Source organism: Falco cherrug, chromosome 4 (genome assembly GCF_023634085.1).
Source record: "Falco cherrug isolate bFalChe1 chromosome 4, bFalChe1.pri, whole genome shotgun sequence".
Lineage (NCBI taxonomy): Eukaryota > Metazoa > Chordata > Aves > Falconiformes > Falconidae > Falco > Falco cherrug.
The window spans coordinates 14,147,521-14,166,969 of NC_073700.1; the positions used below are offsets into that span (position 1 = coordinate 14,147,521).

General features: G+C 45.8%; 1 protein-coding gene across 1 annotated transcript; it reads right to left on the reverse strand.

Annotated features, from left to right (window-relative positions):
* Window positions 1-699: 699 nt before the first annotated feature.
* Window positions 700-19,040, reverse strand: ACOX2 (acyl-CoA oxidase 2). Its single transcript, XM_055707686.1, has 15 exons — window positions 18,899-19,040; window positions 17,987-18,271; window positions 16,640-16,802; window positions 14,380-14,531; window positions 13,708-13,815; window positions 12,865-12,984; window positions 12,291-12,406; window positions 11,780-11,952; window positions 10,486-10,648; window positions 9,597-9,787; window positions 8,343-8,504; window positions 7,247-7,352; window positions 4,208-4,425; window positions 2,344-2,476; window positions 700-1,405 (listed from the first exon to the last, which is right to left on the reverse strand). Exons 2-15 carry the CDS (start codon window positions 18,144-18,146, stop codon window positions 1,343-1,345), a joined length of 2,028 nt encoding a protein of 675 aa, XP_055563661.1. The 5' UTR covers window positions 18,147-18,271; window positions 18,899-19,040; the 3' UTR covers window positions 700-1,342.
* Window positions 19,041-19,449: the final 409 nt, after the last annotated feature.

Consider the following 19,449-nt stretch of genomic DNA (forward strand, 5'->3'; position numbering starts at 1 on the left):
TTATCTAGTGACTTACTAACGGTAGGGTGCTGGTTCTGATGATGCTCCAAGTCAAGGGAGTCAAGTTCTGTGTTTTCAGTTGATTTTGTATGGCCATTTCTGCTTGTCTTGGGTGCTCCGCCATAGTTATTAATAGAATTTCTGGTTATGTTCTAGCTTGAATGCTTTGGGGAATAAGAGAGTTGATACCCACTTTGATGAATGGATCTTGTTCTCCTGTGAAGTTCTTGTCACAACTGCCTGTTGCAAGTCCTTATCACAACTGCTTCACACTGGGCTGTGCAGACCACAGCGTTTTGGGGATGTAAGAGGGGGTCTGGATTTCTGTGGTGGTTGCTGGTTCTTGAAGATGAGAGCTTTCAATCCCATCTCATTCAAAAGGCCCACCCTGGGTGTATTTCTCTGTCATGTTTTCTCTCCCCCTCTTCATACATTACAGGGTTTTTGACTTTTGTAGTAAGAGGCAGTAAGAGCTTCATTCTTCCTTTAAGGAGGGAAAGAAAAGCTGAACTGATGGAGCTCAGGAAACGTGGTTGTTTCTTTCCTGCAACACTTGGTAAGAAATATCTGTGTTAACTGGCATTGAATTATAATCACAAGATGTTCTTTGCAACACTTCATTTACTAGCAAATTAATGACTGGCCTGGATTAGCCTGCCCTTTCTGTAATTACAAAGTGTAATAATTAGAGAAGCAGTATTCCAAATAATACACTTTATTGGAGCCTGAGATTTATAGAAAGACAGTATGAGCGACTATTAATGGGGAAGTAAATTCTGCAGGCAGGAGCTGGCATCAGCTTTCTCGGAATCTTCATTAGCCAGGAGTACTCCACTGCTGAGCAATGTAACAACTATTTTAATTGTCCAAACAGATGTACTTTGTAATACAAATTTTGATTTTTTTCGTAAAGTTTGGGTTTCTGGGTTTTTTTTTTTTTTGAAGGCACTGTACAGTTTCACACACTGTAATTGTAAACTCACTGAAGGGGAGCTCATAATGTGGTTTGGATTTTTTTTCCTTAATTGTCATATAGTGGATTTAGAAAAAAGAATAAGAAAGCCAGATGGCATAGTTTTGATGCTACTGGGACACTTCTGGTTAGAAAATGGCAAACCCTAGGTGATTTTCAAGTAGATTGCCTCATAGCAGTGGGTACCACTCAGCTTTGGCTTCTGTCTGATTAAATGCAAATGACTGGCTAAGCATCTTGTTTCACACTTGTTGCAACTGCAAGTAGTAACTGATTATTAATTTTGATTAGTAACTACTGATGCTTCATAAATCTACTGCTGCACAAAGAACAGGAGGAAATGTGCGGTGTTCACTTAGATCGTGATCTTCATAATTTTGATAGCGTGTTGTGGAGAAGTGGCTTCAAATACCTCTCGTAGGCTGGGCTCATCTATTCAGAAAGAGAATGTGGAAGGGAATTAATAGTAATGAAGAAGGCAAACACCAATTTTTTTCTTAAGAATGATCTCTGAAATATAGAAAGCTAGGCTGTTTAAAAAAGCCCCACAAAACACAACAAAACCAAACCACTGGCTACTTCTGCCATGTGTAAGATCTCTTTCCCTATAGCATGTGCTGTCCTTTATAACCAATACATAACACTCATCCCAAATGGGACAGCATACTATTTAACTTCAAAAAATATGCTTCAACTTGAATGTTTGCTGAAGGCGAATTTTGTGTTCAGCTGTAGTTTCAAAGGGTTGCTGATTACTACAGTAAAAATCTCACTTAAGGCAAAATGAGTTTTCAGACACAGCAGTAGTTATTTACATCATGCAGAATTTTACATTACTCCACAATATGGACGAATTAAATGAAAGTAAAGTGCTGAAGACCATGAGGGATGAAATTGCCTTGTTTAACATTTATACGCTTTCTGGTTAAACATACTGTTAAGAAAAATTTAAGTATTGCACTAGTAAAAGTACCAGTTCTTGGAAAATACCCTGCATTTAGGGGCTCTTGCAGCCACCCAGTGTTGTTCCATAATTGTAAAGTATGTAAACAGACTTTTGTGTTACCTTGTTTTGTACAATGTAACCTCAGTGATATAAGTTTAAAAACTAAAACCACATTGGTGGCAGGTGACCGTCCAGCTCCCTGGTACAAGCTCTAGTACTCTGGGGGCTGGGAGGTTAAATGCCTGAGTTAAGATTACAGGTGGCATAACTGGAGTATCACAGGTGATTGTTCAGACTGAGATACTAAGAATTAAAAGCTCTTATTCTACTTGCTTTTATCTGAATTGCTTTTATTAAAAGAAAAGCAAACAATTTCTGCTCTGGTTAATGCAGAAGTTGCCTGGCTGTAGTCCAGCATCCATACCTGCTTGTTGGTCGGTGACTTCTGAGCCCACTCGTAAAGCCGTTGGTAAACTTGTCCGTCGTAACTGCCAAGCGCAGAATTCAAGCTCTTATCTGTGAAATCAAAAGCGTCCACTAGTGGAACGGCATCCTTCCTATGGAGCAGATAAATGACATTTGTATTACTGAAGTGAGTATTGCTTTGTAAGGGCGGCAAATAAGTCAAAGGTAAACTTGAAAGTCAGTTGTCCAGGTTCTTCAGCCTAAAAAGCCTGTGCCAGTCTTCCCTCTTGCCTGTGCTGTAGGGAAAATCCTGCTTGTTTCGATTCCTCAGAGGTGTGTCTACTAATGCCCTGAGTTGTCTGTGCTGTTGAATGGGTATATTCGCGGGGTCTTGTAACCACCTGGGCTCCATCCCTAATTCCCTAATTTAGGACTCAGTCTCATGTCAGATGTTTTCTCAGCAGACACTGCGAGTTCTTTTGGCCTTTGCTGTGGTTTTTTTTTTTCCTTTTTTCTTATGCTGTATGTGTTTGTCTTACAAAATGGAATAAGGTTGCTACTAGATTGATGTGCTTTGCTGATCTCCAGCCTTCATCTACTCTAAAGTATTTCTATTACCTCATCAAGGGGTGTCGAGGTGTTCTACTCTGTGTCTGTAAGAACAAAGCAACCCTGAACAGCAGCAACAGCTCATTTATTTAGCCCAGGGGCCAATTTGGCAGCAGTCAGCAACAGATAGCTAGAGTGTAAGGACAAGTATGTAATGACAGCATCTTCTGAGCAAGAGATGGTTTCTTTTTCCTTGTTTTCCCATTTTCCTGGGTGTAGGAAGTCATGCTGGCTGTCAGTCATCCCTGAGGTACAGGGATGCAAAGTGGTTTGCATCTTCCAGTTCCTTTTAGGAAAGGGCTGCTTGGGCGTTTGGGAAAGGATGGGTTTTTGCTACAGACTGGGAAGTGTTTGTATCCTTTCTACTAATTGTAAATAACTGACTTTTAATTACCCAGTAAACACCCACTCCATTCTTGAAGCCTGTTAACAAGGCATGGACTAACACAGAGAAGTGGCAATGAATTCCAGAGACAACAGTGGGTTGGGTTTTTGAAAACATCATGTTAAGCTTATTGCTTAACCTTGAATTCTGTGATCAGTTCTGAAAATGCTTGCTGTTCGGCTCAGTCCTGTTCAGCTCTCAGTTATGGTGTATTCTTATTTTTTTACCTTTCTAAGGTAGCTTAAGTAGAATTTTACATACAGTTGCAACTCACTACTTTGCACCATAAATTAATCTTAACAAACAGCACTGATCAGTGGAAGATGAACCCTTCGTCAAAAGGCCTTAATGAGTGTTGTGGTGAGTTAAAACCTTAGCATATCTCAGAATTCACATAGGCATAACTGGTCTCAAGCAGATGCATCTGAACTAGCTGTAGGCAGGATTGTTTGGGTACCAGTTGCAACTCAGCCATGGCAACAGTGTAGGCTGTATTAGCTGTGGCTTAAGCAGGTTTTGCAGCATATGATCGGTTGCTGTGGCTGCCTCCTGCCAGTGCTGCTCTGACTACATATTATCCTGCTTTTGCGCTACAGCAAGTGGTAGAGTGTTCAGGATTTCTTGATCTATAATTTAAGATTTCATGTTACAGAACTTTAATTTAGAGATTGCAGAGGAGCTGGACACTTAGGTCTGTTTTGCTGTGAGAACAAGCTCTGTGTAGATGTTTCAATCAATTTCTAGTGCTGGCAGCCAACGAAAACAAAAACTGAATGAGGTGAATTGGCTTTGGAAATGTTGCCATCGGTACAGCAGCACCATTTTATATCTTTCACAGGGACAAACTGAATAGCTGTGTATTTCCTCTCATGCTAGAGCAGCTGCTCACCGAACAACAGCCAGGAGGTCCAGGTATGATGCTGTGACCATGTCCATTTGAGCTCCAGATATGTATCCGTCATGCAAGAAGAGTCCTGCGTTTGAGAAGATCCCGTGTAATGCAAAGAGGTCACAAAGATGTTTCATAATCTTCTGGATGCCAGCCTTGGTCTCAAGTTTTTCCACGGTTTCTACAAAGTTTTTCACTGTGATGTAGTGGCAGTGAGCCTGGAAAACAAACACAATCAACAGTGAAAGCACCTCAAAACACTTTTAGTAGGCTAAGTGACTCAAACGTTCTTGCAAAGAATATAAAACCTTTTCATTTCCATGGCACTCTTCCAGTCTGTATTCTTTGTATGCTGGTTGGCCAGGCCTTTTGCATTCATGCCTTGCAGCAACAGTAGAGAAGAATTGGGGTTGTAAATATTCATCGCTGTGGTATTTGTAAACTCCAGAAAACCGCTTCAGAAATCATGGTAGTACTTAATTCTAAATATTTCTGGTGAATACCCCAAAGAGTTTGTGTGATGGAAACCACTGGAATGCGCTTGTGTTGACACATAGCAAGTGAATCTTTGTTACACATCAACAGGAGAAAACTCTTCCACTGAAGACCTTGGGCTCATGTCATATTGGGCTCGGTGTCTGTAGGGCTTCAGCTCTGAAAGCATCCAGAACAGAAGGACGACAAAACTTACCTCTCGCTTTTGTGGGTTTAAGTAAACTGATAATTTCTGGGTCAGCCACTAGTAGAGTCTCTTAACTGCCACGTTACAGGAGTACTAGCTGAGGTCCACAGCAAATGAAGCAGGCTGACTCCACCTGTTTGTGGGGGTGACTCCTGTCATGCTGACATTGCTGTGGGTGGCTGGTGGTGTAGGTATCTGCATGAGTTCGCTCCCCTAGTTCTCCTGCCAGCTGTGGGTGTAAGCATGGCACACCTGCACTGCAGCTCTTCCTTGCTGGCATGGTCAAGCGGTGGTGGAGGCCAGCGTGGACTGCAGAACCTGCCTGAGAAGCTGGGTGTCTGCTCAAGCAATGAATCCTTGTGGAGTCTGCAGCAAAGCCGTACCCAGTGCCTGAGCTGCTCGGCTGAGAGCTGGCAGGCGTCAGCTCATATCGCTGCTGTGCCAGTCGTGTGGGTGAGTCTCCGGGGAAGGTGTGGAATATGAAGTAAATACAGAAGTGCCCCAAGAAAGCAGCAGGCTATCAAGTTTTTAATGTTATGGGGGAAACTCAAGGGCTTGGGTGACTCTTCCTTAAGTATGTAAGAAACTTTGGGGGCCCAGATCCCATTTCCTAAAGAACAGCAGCACAGTCACTACTGACAATACTACACCCAGCCCTCTGCATGTGTTAGGATCTTCAGAAATAGTTTCTTTCCGACTAGTCCGGTGTCTAGGTTCTCCTTCTCACTTCTTAGAGCGAGCTCTATTCCAGCTCGTCCTCTAACATGTGGTCTCCCCTGCTCTTCAGTCTGGAGACCTCAGCCATGAGTGGGAGGAGAAGGGAATGGCTTCTTCGGGTTTGTGTGCAAGAAGCACTAGTCAGCCTTTTCTAGAGGTAATCTGAAATTTTGCTTCATTTTCATTCCGCTAAAAATACATTTACATTTAAACAATTTACTAGGAAAGTAATTTTACAAAGTCACTTTATAGGTGGTTTTCTTTAGTTTTGAGGCAGTTACACAGTTTTTCTGCTCTTTTTTCAAGCTTACAGTATTGAATACTTGCTGCTTCCACTGAATCTGTGTAATTGAAAATGGGGGTGACGCAAAGCAGACAGGTGACCACAAAAAAATGCTGCTGCTGAGATCAGGTCTTTGCTCCCTTACTCAGTGAGTTCTTGTTTGGAAGGATTATGATCATGCTTACTAATATGAGTGGATTAGTGCTTCCAATGGTTTTGGAAGGATCTCTGCTGTTGCTGAGAAAGAATTTGACTTGTCAAGGACTTTGTCTAATTTACTGACTACAAGGGGGCTATACCCTACTATGAAACCACCAAGATGGTATCACCACAGTTAGGTAGGGTTCCTTTTTCTTTGTCAGGGGCTTCTTGCTAAGTCCATTTCAATTTGGATTGGCTCTGGCTGAACAGTAGATTACAGCAAGATGTTTTTCATTAAAAATTGAATGAATGTTAAAGTAACCCATGGATCTGTTTAAAATTTTCCTTTCCTCGGCTCAGGAAGGAAGGAAGGAAGGAAGACCTTCACCATAATTGTAGAGGAATTGCACTTAATTGCATACTAATTGGAGATTCTAAAGTATCAGTGGTTTTGGTTTTCATTTAAATTTAGGGCTCTTCTCCCCTCTTGCTTTCTTTTCAGCTTAGTTCTGTACTAACTAACCCTTGTTTTGTGGAACAGATGCTGCTGTCCTGATCCTGCTTCAGCTGAAGGCATGCTGGTTGCCTGCCTAATCCATGTGAACTGGAAATTGGTTTTGAATCTTACTAACTTGACTTCAATTTGATTTTTCTTTCAGTAGTAATTAACATTGCACTTATCACTGCTTTTTTGTTGTTTTCCCTGCAGTTAGCTTTCCTTGTAAGTGGTACATGTAAGGAAAACCAGGCATGCTTCACCTTTGCTGTGACTCCTCCACCAGCTTTCAGTAGGCTTTGGGAGGCTTTCTTCTGGGAGCCAGAAACACTGGGTTCTTATAAAAAGATGAGCGTTAGCTGGAGATGGTGGATTCTTGTTGCAGGGTATGGGAGGTCTGATTCTGCCAGTAGTGGCACCGTAACAGTGCATGGCTTTTTTTTAATTGGGTTTGGTTTTTTTCCCCCTCCCTTTCATTTCTACTCCCTTTAGTCTTTTTTCCAACTGGCCTAGTCAGATGGCAAATTCTTCAGATCAGGAGTTGTTTCTTACTACGATTTTCCCAGCATGCAGACCACAGTGGTGCCCTGGTCTTTGTGGTGTCCCTTAGATACTAACAGAAAACAAAAACAGCACTGAGACTTCAAGCTAATCATGCTGTTTCTGTTGCATATTGTATCATAAAGACAGGCATCAAATAAACAGATAAATTTTGCTAACCTTCGCAGCCTGCGCGAGCTGCACTGTGCACTGGTTCCATGCGTCGTGCTTTTTGACTCCAGACTGAACCAAGTCCTGTAGTTTAGCTGCTGTGCTGCTTACAAGTCTGGAAAATTATAAAAGCATATTGTGTATGAATACAGTAGCCCACATGCAGTCATTTCATACTCGTGTGTGATCAAATGGCAAAAATGGCATTTCTGACATTTGAAGTTATCCACACTCAGTATGAGTAAACTTTAGATTATGCAAAATCTAAGTACAAACTGGGAGAAGCACCCAGACCACCCTGGACTGAAGGATTTCTACCTTCTCAGCTTCCAGAGTAGTTTACTAGGGGGTCTGCTGAGTTCTTCTTGGGTTGGGTGTGTGTAAGGAGAGTTTGCAAAACAAAATAAAGTGGTGATAATATTGGACTGATGTTACATTATGTTTCTACTTTTCTACACAGGTAGCCAAATCCCTGCTCCCATTGAGACTGAAGCTTTTGGAAGAATGGCGCTGGCTCTGTTTTTACACTGATTTGAATGACAGCAGGGTTGTCCTATCCATTTACCTGGTTTTTAGAGATGATGCCTATATGGCCCATGACTGTGCATGCAATACTCATGAGAACGCTCATGATACTATTGTGTTGAGTAGCTGAATGTGTAGTTGAAAGGCTATGGGCAGAATGAGAGGCTCTATGTTTGCTGTGGTAATTGAAAACAAACATCAGTTTCACAGGTATGAGATTTTAACTTCATAGAACTGCACAGGATACAGTTGCCAGAAGGTTTTACTGGATGGCAACTCAGTGATGTGGTCTGGAATTTACTTTAGTGCCATCAGCTCAGGATAGAATCAGCTCCGTGGATTATAGTTGTTTGGTAGCACATGGCTTAAAAACTTCTGATGTTCTAAATGTGAAAGCTTCGTATTGAACATTTGATGTGGCTGTTAATCCTGTGTGAGTCTTCTCTTTCAGGAGCAGATGGTGTCAATTCTTGTGTAACTTGTGTTATTTTACCTCCCTTCAAAGCAAGGAAGAAGGTGAACTCCTAACACATTTCTGATGTCAAAGAGAGAAACCCTGTCCCCCGTCCTCCGTACTGACCTGACTGCCATGTGTTGATAGGCCTTAGTGTAAATATCTGGACAGAGAAAATCCAACTTGTTCTTGGCTGGACACTTCTCGGGTTTCACTGCAGCCAGGTAAGTGACAGATGGCGGAACAGGCTGGCCAGTGTTGGCTGCCTTGAAGCATTTAACCAGGAACCTGGGAAGAGGGTAAGAATCAGAGCCGGGCATGGTTGTGATCCCCACGCAGCAAATGGTCATACAAACAGTAAAGCGGGCTTGGGTGTGGAGCAGCAAGGTGTGACCCACCCCATCAGTGGTCCAGAACTGGACCCAAACAAGTAATAACCTTTTGTTTAGCATGTTATTTGCGATAACCTAATCTGTGATGGGTCTCAGGGGTAGCCTGTCTACTGTATTTAAGGGTACAGCAATCTGTAGTGATGAATTTTTAGGAAGAAACTTGCTGTGGCTATTGGCAGTCTCAGCAGCACAGTCATCATATACATATCAACTTTGCAGCCTGAGTCTTAATGCTGCTTTGGTCTTACCCTCTGTGGTCTCCAACACACAGTCACGTTGTGTTAACAAACCTAAGACCCTTTCTTGGAGCTAAACATGTGTCCAAGGAGCATTCCCCATGCGCTTATGTTTTTTGACACCTCTTGACCTTGCTATTTATCTTGCAAGAAGAGGCAATAACGAATGCAGAAGTGTCTGCACACAAGCAGAGCTATGTGGTAGCACCTCTGTCCCTGGGAAGTGTACTGGTTTTCTCCTTCTAGTAAAACCACGCGTTATTAAAAGTTCAAGCAGCTGTGGTTTCTTTCTTCTGTATTTCTTCTACTCTGGATAATCAGCAGTCTGTTTGTTTGGAGGAGAGTGGTGTTCTTGGAGCATGACTCATCCGCTTTGTGTCCAACAACTTTGCCTTCTCTGAATCAACCTCGCACACAAAGTAATGCTATTGTGTTACATTGGTTGCTTAACAAAAAATAAACTGCAAAACTTGTATAGCAATGCTTTTGCTGCCCTACTAGGCAAAGAGGAAAATGAGGTTATGCAGAACAGCACCTGCATATGTCCCAAAAACAAAAATAGAGAGATAATCCGATTCCCATGCACCTCCATGCCTGTTAGACAGAAGACGTGAATAGTTTATGTCCTGAGCTGTATTTTTAGAAGGTGCTGTGAGAAAGGAGTAGCTGGTTTTACTGGTTTTGGAGAAGAAGTGGTAGAGGTTGAATAAATGAGAGGGCAGGCTTTTAGGTGAACACATTTGAATTGTTACCTGGCAGTTTGCAGGAGCAAAATGGTGTTCTCCCCTTCATAAATACAAGAGGCAACTATTTTAGTATACAAGGAAGGGAGTCCGCTCAGCAAGGAGTACCCATGTCCCCCGCAGGCCCGGAGGCAGATGTCCACTGCTGAAGTGCAATACTGAGTAACCAAGGCTTTAAAGCCTGAAGAAAATGCATGGAGCTGTTTGGGGGGGAAAAAAATTAATTAAATAAATATATATATAAAAAATGCAGGGTGTTAATAGTGGAAGTGTTCTAAAGTAATCCTCAGATCAAGTTTCCTTTTTAAATTTTGTGCCATTTCTGGGCATGAAATCCCTGTCAGATCCTCCTTTGCTTGTTGGTGCAGCACCCAGCTCCCTGAGCTTGACCTTCAGTTTCTGCCTGGGATGCTGCACACCCTCATGCTGGGCACGCTGTGGTCAGTTTATGCATTTTTGGTTTCTCTCAACCAGCAGTGGCTTTGGCCACCCTTGTTCAGAGTGTTTTCATTTCAGGCTTCCAGTTGCAAAATCTTATGTTCTATCTAAAAGTAACATTTTTGGTTTTGGCTCAGAAGTGTGTATTTGCATGTGCATTCATAGATGAAGTTGTGAAATAACGCTTTGTGCCACCAGGTACTTGGAACAAGGCTTTTACCAAACAGACATGCTTTTCAAGGACTTTTCACTCTGCAATAGTTCCCCAAAACAGAAAATTTGGGACGGTGAGGCAAATGCTGTTGTTCACTGGTTCTGGACCTAGGACACACAGCTTGATCTCAGTGTTTCCTCTTTCTCCAGTTACCTAGGGGTAAGAGGAATGCTTGTCCAGTTTGCTAAAATACTTCGATACTGAGAGGTGAGAAATGCTGTACGAGCTAATCCTGCTGCAGCTCACCTCTGGCAGTGTGTCAAAGTTCTTGTTCTGGATCTCGCTGTACGCCTTGTTGAATAGCTCCTGCAGGTAGTCGTTGATGAAATGAAAGGCATAGGCTGCTGCCAATGGGGGCAGCAATTTCTCTTGCTGAGTCTGGTAGTCAAGGATTTTTGCTTCTTCTTCCCTGTTGGAAGACAGCTGATGAAGTAGGGAAAGTGTGGAGACAGGCGTAGCTACTGTTAGTTTACCTACTGCATAATGAAAAATGGCATTTTTCACTACCAAGCAGCAGTGTGTGAATGGGACTGAGCTGATGTCGTGGCGGCAAATCTGCCCAGCTTGCTAAGGCTGTTAGAGAAACAAGTCTGACTAGGAAAAAAAGTGTGGGTTTTTTTTTTTCCTGCTGTGTTGGTGAACCAGCCTAACAGTAGAAAAGGCTCTGTGCGTGCAGTCGGTACGGAAGGGGAACAGGGACTGCGGGAGAGGAGGAGGATGAAACCTTCAAGGACAGCAAGTTGTTAGGCCCTCGAAGGGAGGTGGTGGCACTGCACCCTGAAAAACTTTTGCTTTTCAAACTGATTCTTTGTGGCCCTGGGTGTACATAGGTTTTCCTGGACATATTGAAGTCTATAAATTATTTTAAGCTTTCTGCGCTTTTTTTGGATGTTCTTTGCCACTTTTGCTGTGGTTAGTACATGCAGGACTTCAAATGATGGAACTGGTTATTGCAGCAGTTCAGCATGCTGTGCTCTTGTGTTTGGTTTGCGTTTGAACCAAACCACGATCTCATTAGGCTCTGCTTGCTTTTGAAAGAAGACTGAAGTGGAAATTTTTGAAATCCATTCAAATGAAAATATCTATATAAAAATTACAGGGATTCTTACCAGACTAATAAAATTCAGTGTCACAGTGTGGCTACTGGAATTGTGGGTGTTGGAAGGTATTCTAATGTCGCACCCACTCATAGGGTGCTACAGGCTAAGAATTCGGCAACTTGTCTGCTTTGTCTGGATTCTGCTGAGTTACGGGATTACCATGGGTGGGCTAGTTATAAGAAAATTAAGTTGCCTGTGTGAACTGCTGAACTATTCCAACTCTGAAATGTATCTTAGAAGGAACAGTAAACATTCTGCTGTACTTTGACTGAAGCTCGTTCAATGTAAATAATGGGGAAGCATGTTTGTAATACCCTATCTGGGCCAGGACATAAGCCAGTGATGTGCTGAAAGATAAGATGAAAAGCTGAAATACAGACTGGTGTGGGGAACATGGTGTACTGTCCCCTTCCCACCACTGTGGACCTGAGTGGCATTACCCAGGCTTTAACTTGGACTGCCGGCGAACCACGGAGTATCGGATGGCGATGGTGCAAGCTTTCATTAGAGGTATTATAACTTCATCTGCAATCAGGGAAATGCGCACTGTAGTCATTGTGAAATAGTTAATCTTCTGTGACCCCTGTCTTACATAGGTGCCATCTGGTTGAACCTAGAGCAGAGAGAGGATGTTAGGTGCCGCTTTCTTCAATACACAGTACTAGGATTGTTGTGTAATCTGTATGCATAGAATAAAACGGACATCAAAATCCTTCAATGGATGCAAACTTAAATATTTTTCTGTATGACGGATGAAACATAGCCGTTTGAAAAGACAAACTTTTACTGCTTCTGGTTCAGATAGGTTCTGCCTGCCCTGTGAACCCTAACCTCTGAACATGGAATTCCTGACATGGAGTTTCATTTAGGATTCAGGTAACCTGCCCTTGGTAAACTGCAGAGACTTGTGAGAGTCTCGCAGGCGAGTCCATGATGTGAGTCCACACATACCTCGCAAAACTTGTTCAGCATGTTCTCCCTGGGGATGCGCACATTCTGCAGCATGAGGTAGCCGTTGTCAATGTGCTCAAAACTCATTTTGGGACCAATGTCTCCTGCAATTATGCCTGCAGTAGAAGAAAATATAGCCTGCTTACTTCTACTTGAACTTTTTTCTCCCCATTTTGGGTCAGGCTGGGGATCTCAAAGGAAGGGCACGTTCAGCTCTGCCTCTTTCCAGCATGGGCGATCTCGCTTGAGGGATGAAACAGGCATTTGAATGCCTTGTGGTAGTTTGTTTTCGTGATCCATCTGTTATCGATGTTGGCCAGGATCAGAACTGAGGTGTTAAGGCAGAGGTGGTTAGAGCAGCCCAGGCTTCTGGTTAAGAAGAAGGTTTGGTCTGGATATGCCTGAGGATACATTAAAGCTTCCTTTAGGTGAAAAATTGGGGTTAATGATAACTGTGCCTTGGGTATCTGTCTTTGGTTTTGGCAGTTACAACTCTCCCTGGGCTCAATGTTTTAGAAAACATTTAAGAACAAAATAAGCAGAGCACAGTGCTGCAGTGTCTGGGGTCATTTACCTGGACAGAGTGAATGGTCCTGAAGGCTGCGTATCTGCACAATGAAGGGATGCACGCCGTAGCACTTCCCGTGGACATACAGCTGAGCAAAGACCACTGTGTGGGTTGCTGACCTTCCCACTGCAAGAAGAAAAACAGCCCCATTCCCTTAAGACAAGGTTTTCACAGTTAACAGCAGCGCTCATTGCGTGTTAGGTCTTGCTAATATATGGGTCAGCATAGGTGTGATCCACAGTTGCTGGAAGCTGGAAATCGCCTGCATCTGTGCCCTGAGCCTGCTCTTGGCTCTCAGATGTTGTGTTATCCTCCTGCCTCTGCTGCTGCCCGTGAGGCTTGGATAAACAGTTTGCATCAGCAGATGAGAAAAAATAAATAGTTAAAGTTCATACTGTGCTGAGAGAGTGGGAAGTGCTGTAGCTGTTCGAGTAACTCCAGTTATTTTCTGTGAAATACCTTCCTGAAGGGAGCCATGAATTTCACATGAATTCTTTATGTCGAGACTGGCTGATGACTTGAATCCTTTATGCTGATGACCTCCGTGCAGTTTTTGGTTGTCTGCCTCTTATTTACAAAGAAGAGAAGATAGATTCCTGCAGCAGCAGGAGTTTCCCTGAGCGAAGTTCTCCAGCCCTGCCACCCAAGGGCTTTTGATAGGTGGTGGTGGCTCCCTTCTGGCCTTTGAACTTGTACAAACCCCTTTGGTCTCACTTGCCTCCCAATATGTGCATCCCTTACTGAAGTCCTCTGCTAGCACCTGGCCCCCAAACACAGAGCTTGACCAGGCAGACCAAGTAACTGAAGGAAGCAAATGAGAAAAAACAAAATGTTTTGTGTGATTCTTACTGTCTCCAGGCCACCACTTCATGGCAGAGATCTTCGGTGTGTTCAGTATAAACTCCTGCGTAGTGGTATCAAAGACCGCTGTTGTTTCTAAACCTTGAAGATACGTTCCTTAAGAAAAAAAAGCAAAAACAAACAAGAAGAATTCCTGGTGTATCACAAGGATGGAAAGAGTGGAGGATCCCTGGAGGCTGCTGTGGGTATTACCAGGGTTTTGTGGTTTACCCTCCTGATGAGAACCGTGGCACAATGCTCCCAGCAACCCCACACCATCTCCTGCAAAGATCTCTTGAGCCACATGGTACTCGGGCAAGCTGCCTGGTTCATGGTGACAACCACCAGCTTGGGCAAGCTGCCTGGTTCATGGTGACAACCACCAGCTTGGGCAAGCTGCTTGGCTGATCCCCTCCACCGATGGTGAGTGCCTGTTGTCTAACCATGAGCTTTCATGCTCACTCTGTTATTTTTTCCACATTGGAGATGCACTGGCTTTGGTTTCGCCAGCTTGCAGAGGAACACAGAGGACATCAACCTCTAACACGCAAGTGGCATTTACCCCCACAGCCACCCCTGCCCCACTGAAGCAGGGACAGCTCGACCTGAAATCCCCCAAGAATCTGGGGTAATTGAAGCCTTTTGTCCTGTGGAAATGCCGCGTTTTCTTTGCAGCCTTACCATGCCCCAGTTCAGTCTGGGCGTAGCTTCCAATGAGCCGATACTCGGTGGCGAGAGGAATCCATTTGGTGATCTGTTTGTCGGAGCCCAGCACTGAAATGCTTCTCATGAAGACACGGTGAAGGAGAAAGGCGACATCTCCTGACAGTGCTCTGCAGAGAAGGCACAAGGGGTATTTTTATATGGATGAAATTCCAGGGATGTGATGAATGAGGCAGTGACACGGTGTCGATCACCAGACAGTACCACCTGCTGCCCTTTGATTTCTGCATTGTCATACCTTGCCCAACATCCAGCATCAACACGGTATTGCAGGAAAAGTGCTCTTCCAAGCTGCTTTTGTTCCTTCTTTTGTAGCAGTTTTCTGAAGTGTTGCTAGCTCATTATTTCACTTGCTTTTGGAGGAATTATCTGTTCTGAGTAACAGATGCTGAGCTCCTAAAAACACAGCCCAGCTCCAAAGCTCCTGTGGCTCTGATAGCTCGTGAGCCCTTTGTATCTTTATTTTACTTCACAGGATTTCTTTCCCGATTACTTCAGTCACATTTTGAGGCTGAGCTAAAACCCCCCCACCTCCCTACCTTAAAAGATTATTAAAAATAATCTTTCGTAGGATGGGGACAAAGCTTTTAGCAGGGCCTGTTGCAATAGGACAAGGGGTAATGGTTTTAAATTAAAAGAGGGTAGACTTAGACTAGATATAAGGAGGAATTTTTTTACAATGAGGGTGGTGAAACACTGGAACAGGTTGCCCAGAGAGGAGGTGTCCTGGCTTCAGCTGGGATAAATTTCTTCTTAGTAGCTGGTGCAGGGCTGTGTTTTGGATTTGGTGTGAGAACAGTGTTGATAGGACACTGATGGTTTTGGTTGTTGCTGGGTAATGTTCATACTGAGTCAAGGGCTTTTCAGTTTCTCAGGCCCTGCCAGCGAGAGGGCTGGAGGGGCACGGGAAACTGGGAGGGGACACAGCCAGGACAGCTGACCTGAACTAGCCAGAGGGATATTCCATACCATAGGACATTATACTGAGCATATAAACTGGGGGGGAGAATTGGCCAGGGCCCGCTGATCACTGCTCGTGGACTAGCTGGGCACCGGTCAGCGGGGGTGAGCAGCTGTATTGTGCATCACTTATTTTTTTTTTTCTCCCTTCCCTTTGGATTTTATTTCTCTCCCCTTCTCCCTCCTTTTCATTATAATTGTTATTATTATTTTCCCCCCTCCTATTTTATTTTAATTATTAAATTGTTCTTATCTCAACCCTATAGTTCACATTCCTTTCTGATCCTCCTCCCCATCCCTCGGTGGGGGGCAGGAGGGGGAGTGAGCGAGCAGCTGCCTGGTACATCATTTCTGGCTGGGGTTAAACCACCACAGGTGGTAGATGCCCCATCCCTGGAAATGTTCAAGGTCAGGTTGAACAGGGCTTTGAGCAACACGGTCTAGTTGAAGATGTCCCTGCTCATTGCAGGGTGCTTGGACTATTATTACCTTTAAAGGTCCCTTCCAACCCGTACTGTGCTATGGTTCTATGATTCCAAGAAATATTCGGAAGTTACTTTGAGTGTCAGCAGTGATTTGTGCAGGTATTGCCCTTTTGAGTGACACTTTTGAACTTGCGCCTTCTTACTGGGTATGGAACCCCACCAAACGGCAACAGCAAGCCAGTAATTGATTTAGCAAAGGGGGAAAGAAGGAGGGGCAAGCAATTAAAATGTGGACCTCAACCCCATGCAAAGTGCTAAGAAATTTTTTTAAGGAAAGGATTGTGAGAAATACGTTATTCAATTTACCTACAAACTAGGGTGTTGGTTTGTTGTTTTTTGGTTTTTGTTTTTAATACAGTATGGGTTTTCTAGATAGAGAAAATGTCTTTAATTTAATGTGGAAGTCAGTAATGTAACTGAAACAGCATTACTTCCAATTCTGCTTATACATTTTAAAATGTCTGATGGGTGCTCTGAGAGCTGTAGCACAAGTAAGGAGCGTGCTGAAGTGGAAATATCACACTGGGGATGTGAACTGCTGTGATCTATCACGCTGTACCCATGTGCTGCTCTTTGAGAAGTTCCCTGCCATGTATCATCATTTTCCCTTTTCCCGAGTGTGCTGCTAAAGTAAAAACCTGCAGCACGTTTGTATCAAAACCTTATCTGTCAACTGTTGGCCTCTCCCAGCCTTTGCTAAAGCTGATTCTTCTTGAAATACACAACTTCTAACAAAAAAACAGTTGTACATTAAAAAGATTAATAAAAATCACCTGTAAATGTACTTAAATTCAGGTCCATTCTCAGTCCATCCCATCTCGTGCATCTTTTTCTGGAGATGAACAGCCTTTCTGACTGCTGCTTCGTACCTCTCATTCTGGGTCTGGAAATACTGGTTTTCTCTGCTAAATACGGGGTCAGATTCAATAGCTTCGACTGCAAAATAACACAGAAGAGTTGGTTCTCCTGGGCCTGGGGAGGTGCAGGCAGTGCCTCGAGCCCCACTGGGGAGGAGCGGCCAGGACTGGGGTTGTGAACAGTGATGCTGTGGCTTTTTAGGATGACTGCAGACAAGTTTTATTTTGCTGGTGCTGGCTCTGATGGCTGTCAGGCCGAAGTCGGAAAAGCGGCAAGTTTGGGGAAGGAGGAGGGGAAGGGAGCCAAGTGGGCCTGGGAGAGGGGTCTGTCGAGTGGAAATGGTGACCCTGCAGGGTAAGGCACCGTCCCTGGTCAGGCTGTTGGAGATGACTGCGTGCCTCAGGCAGAAAATGCCATAGATCCTTCTGTCTCTAATTGCTGTTTCAGTGCCCTGACAGCAGCAAGAGCTGAGGTTAGCTGGATTTTGTGCAGAGGGTGGCTAACAGCTGGAGCTGCTGGGTGTCCCGCTCGGGACTTTACCAGCCCTTTGCAGAACTGTGAAGCAACTCTTGGGCTTGCTCGTTTTGTCAGCCTGAACACTCCTGCTGCTCCCTTTCTGCCTTGAAACCTTGAGTCCAAGTCCAATTACTTAAAGTTATACTGAACTCCAGTTGCACCGTGAAGTGTGCAAAGCCCAGTGGCCTGTGCTGCTTTCATTTGATAAAGAGTATAATACGGATGTAGTTACAGAGACAAAAGAGGATATTCTTTTTCCCTCTGTTCCTTTGAGCACACAGTCCTAATTTGGGATACCCACTGTAAGTGAGAGCAGTTCAGCCTGGCTAAGCCAACCTATGCAAGGAATTCCCCACCTGAATGAGCCTGCCCAGGAGGGTCACTGGCTGCAGTTCACGCCTGGCATGCATTGCCGAGCAGCAGCGCTAGCCCCCATGTGCAGCCCCCTCCCACAGAGGTGCTCGCTTGCCTGTGCAACCCTCAGTCCTTGTATTCCAGTTTATCCAGACTTGCCAGAGATACTGGGCATGGGAGCAGGAAAGGGGAAAAGCTTCAGATAGCTGGGGGGGGTGGGGTGGCTGCAGAGGAGCTGTGTTGATTGACACTAACAGGGAACTCCATCTCCACACTCCCACTTTTTTAAAGAGATGGGTGATAAGCAAATACCCAGCAGCGCAAAGCGCACCATGCTGCAAAGGAGGAGCACAAGTAGCGGGACAGCCAGGGGCCTCATGAGGCTCACTCACCCACCGCCCTCCGAATCCGAGTGTGCTCCGCACCGCCGTCCAGCCAGACCGTGAGCTTTTCCACGCTGAAGGAGGCCGTTTGCCTCTCGCTGGCAAGGTCAGGATTCAGGCTGCCGAGGACTGAGCCCAGTGAGGACTTGCTGGTCTCCAGCAGAGCCATCCTGGAAGCTGCGTGGCTCTAGCACGGGCCGGGGCTTGCTGGGCGCTGGGACCTTCCAGTGGGTGCTGGGCGAGGGTGCTGGGTGTGCCTCCGGCACTTGCAGCGGGTTGGCCAAGGTGTTGTACCTGTACAGGGGTTGTGTGAATATTTAGGTGCTGCCTTGTCCCCATTGCAATAATACAGACAATGAAAATTTAGGGCACGTTTAAGAGCTCAAAATGCGGGTTTTCTGATGTGTTTTAAAACATAACTATTGTCGTTTAACCAGTCTGTTCCTGATATTTTATGAAAAGTTACTGCTGGAGTATCCCACAGGTGTGTGTTAACGTGCCTGGCCCCTGCGCCCCAGGCCGGCCCCCACATCCCACGGGGTCCCCGTGAACCACGGGCTCGGCTGGCATCGGCTGCGACCCGGTAATTCCCACGTTAGCAGGATGTGGGCAGGATACTACTACTAAGAAAAACCCCGTGGTATCTGGAAAACAAAGCAGGCTCTTCCCTTGACGAGGCTGCCGGCCTTCCTGAACTACTTTTTAATACTCCAAGAGATTTCCACTCTGGAAGCTCCTGTCAGCAGTCAGCCGTTCCTCCCGCCCCGGTTCAGAGCCCGGGCCCCGGCTGCCCGCCGGCCCGGGGCAGGGCGGCCCCACGGCGGGACCCACCGCCCCCGCGCTGCCCTTGAGCGGCCGCGGGCGCAGCCGCCGGGAGGCCCCGGGGCCCGGCCGCCGCGGGCGAGCGCAGCCCCCACGTACCTGGCTCCTCCGGGCGCCCTCCGGCTGGGCCCTGGCTCCGGGCGGCCGCGGCGGGACCTTGCCCGGCCCGTGGGTGTTCCCGGGGCGGGCGGGCGGGGCGCGGGGGCCCTCCCGGGGCCGGCGGGGCGCGGGCGGCAGGGCGGGCTGCGCGTCCAGCGCCCGCTGAGCGGCACCCTGCCCTTCGCCCCCATGTGTCATTTTTGTGGGGTTTTTTTTTTTTGGTGTGTGTTTTTTTTGTTTGTTTGTTTGTTTGTTTTTTCAGCCGGCCCCGGGTTCGCCCGGCTGAAGGTTTTCCCAGCTGCCTTACGGCGCTGCTATGGCACTGCCTGCGGCCCTGCTGCGGCCTGCGCTGCCAGCCGGGACACAGGGGTGTGCTGTGCAGGCCGGGCCTGCCGTGGGTGAAGGGGGGCTGCCCCTGCCGCCCCTGCCCCTGCCGCCCCTGCCAGGTCTGGGCTGGTGCCCAGTGGGCACAGGCTGGCAGCTCAGGCCCCGCTGGCTACAGCGGTACGAGCCCACGGGAGGGGTCCCCCCGCTGCCCACCGGCCATCAAC

Excerpts from the sequence above, each read along its gene's own strand:
- ACOX2 (XM_055707686.1), bottom strand. The coding sequence starts at position 18,146 with ATGGCTCTGCTGGAGACCAGCAAGTCCTCACTGGGCTCAGTCCTCGGC. Across the intron at positions 13,816-14,379 it reads CCAGACTGAACTGGGGCATG|GAACGTATCTTCAAGGTTTA; the intron begins GTAAGGCTGCAA and ends TTTTTTCTTAAG. Across the intron at positions 8,505-9,596 it reads TTGCTCCTGCAAACTGCCAG|GTTCCTGGTTAAATGCTTCA; the intron begins GTAACAATTCAA and ends CCCTCTTCCCAG.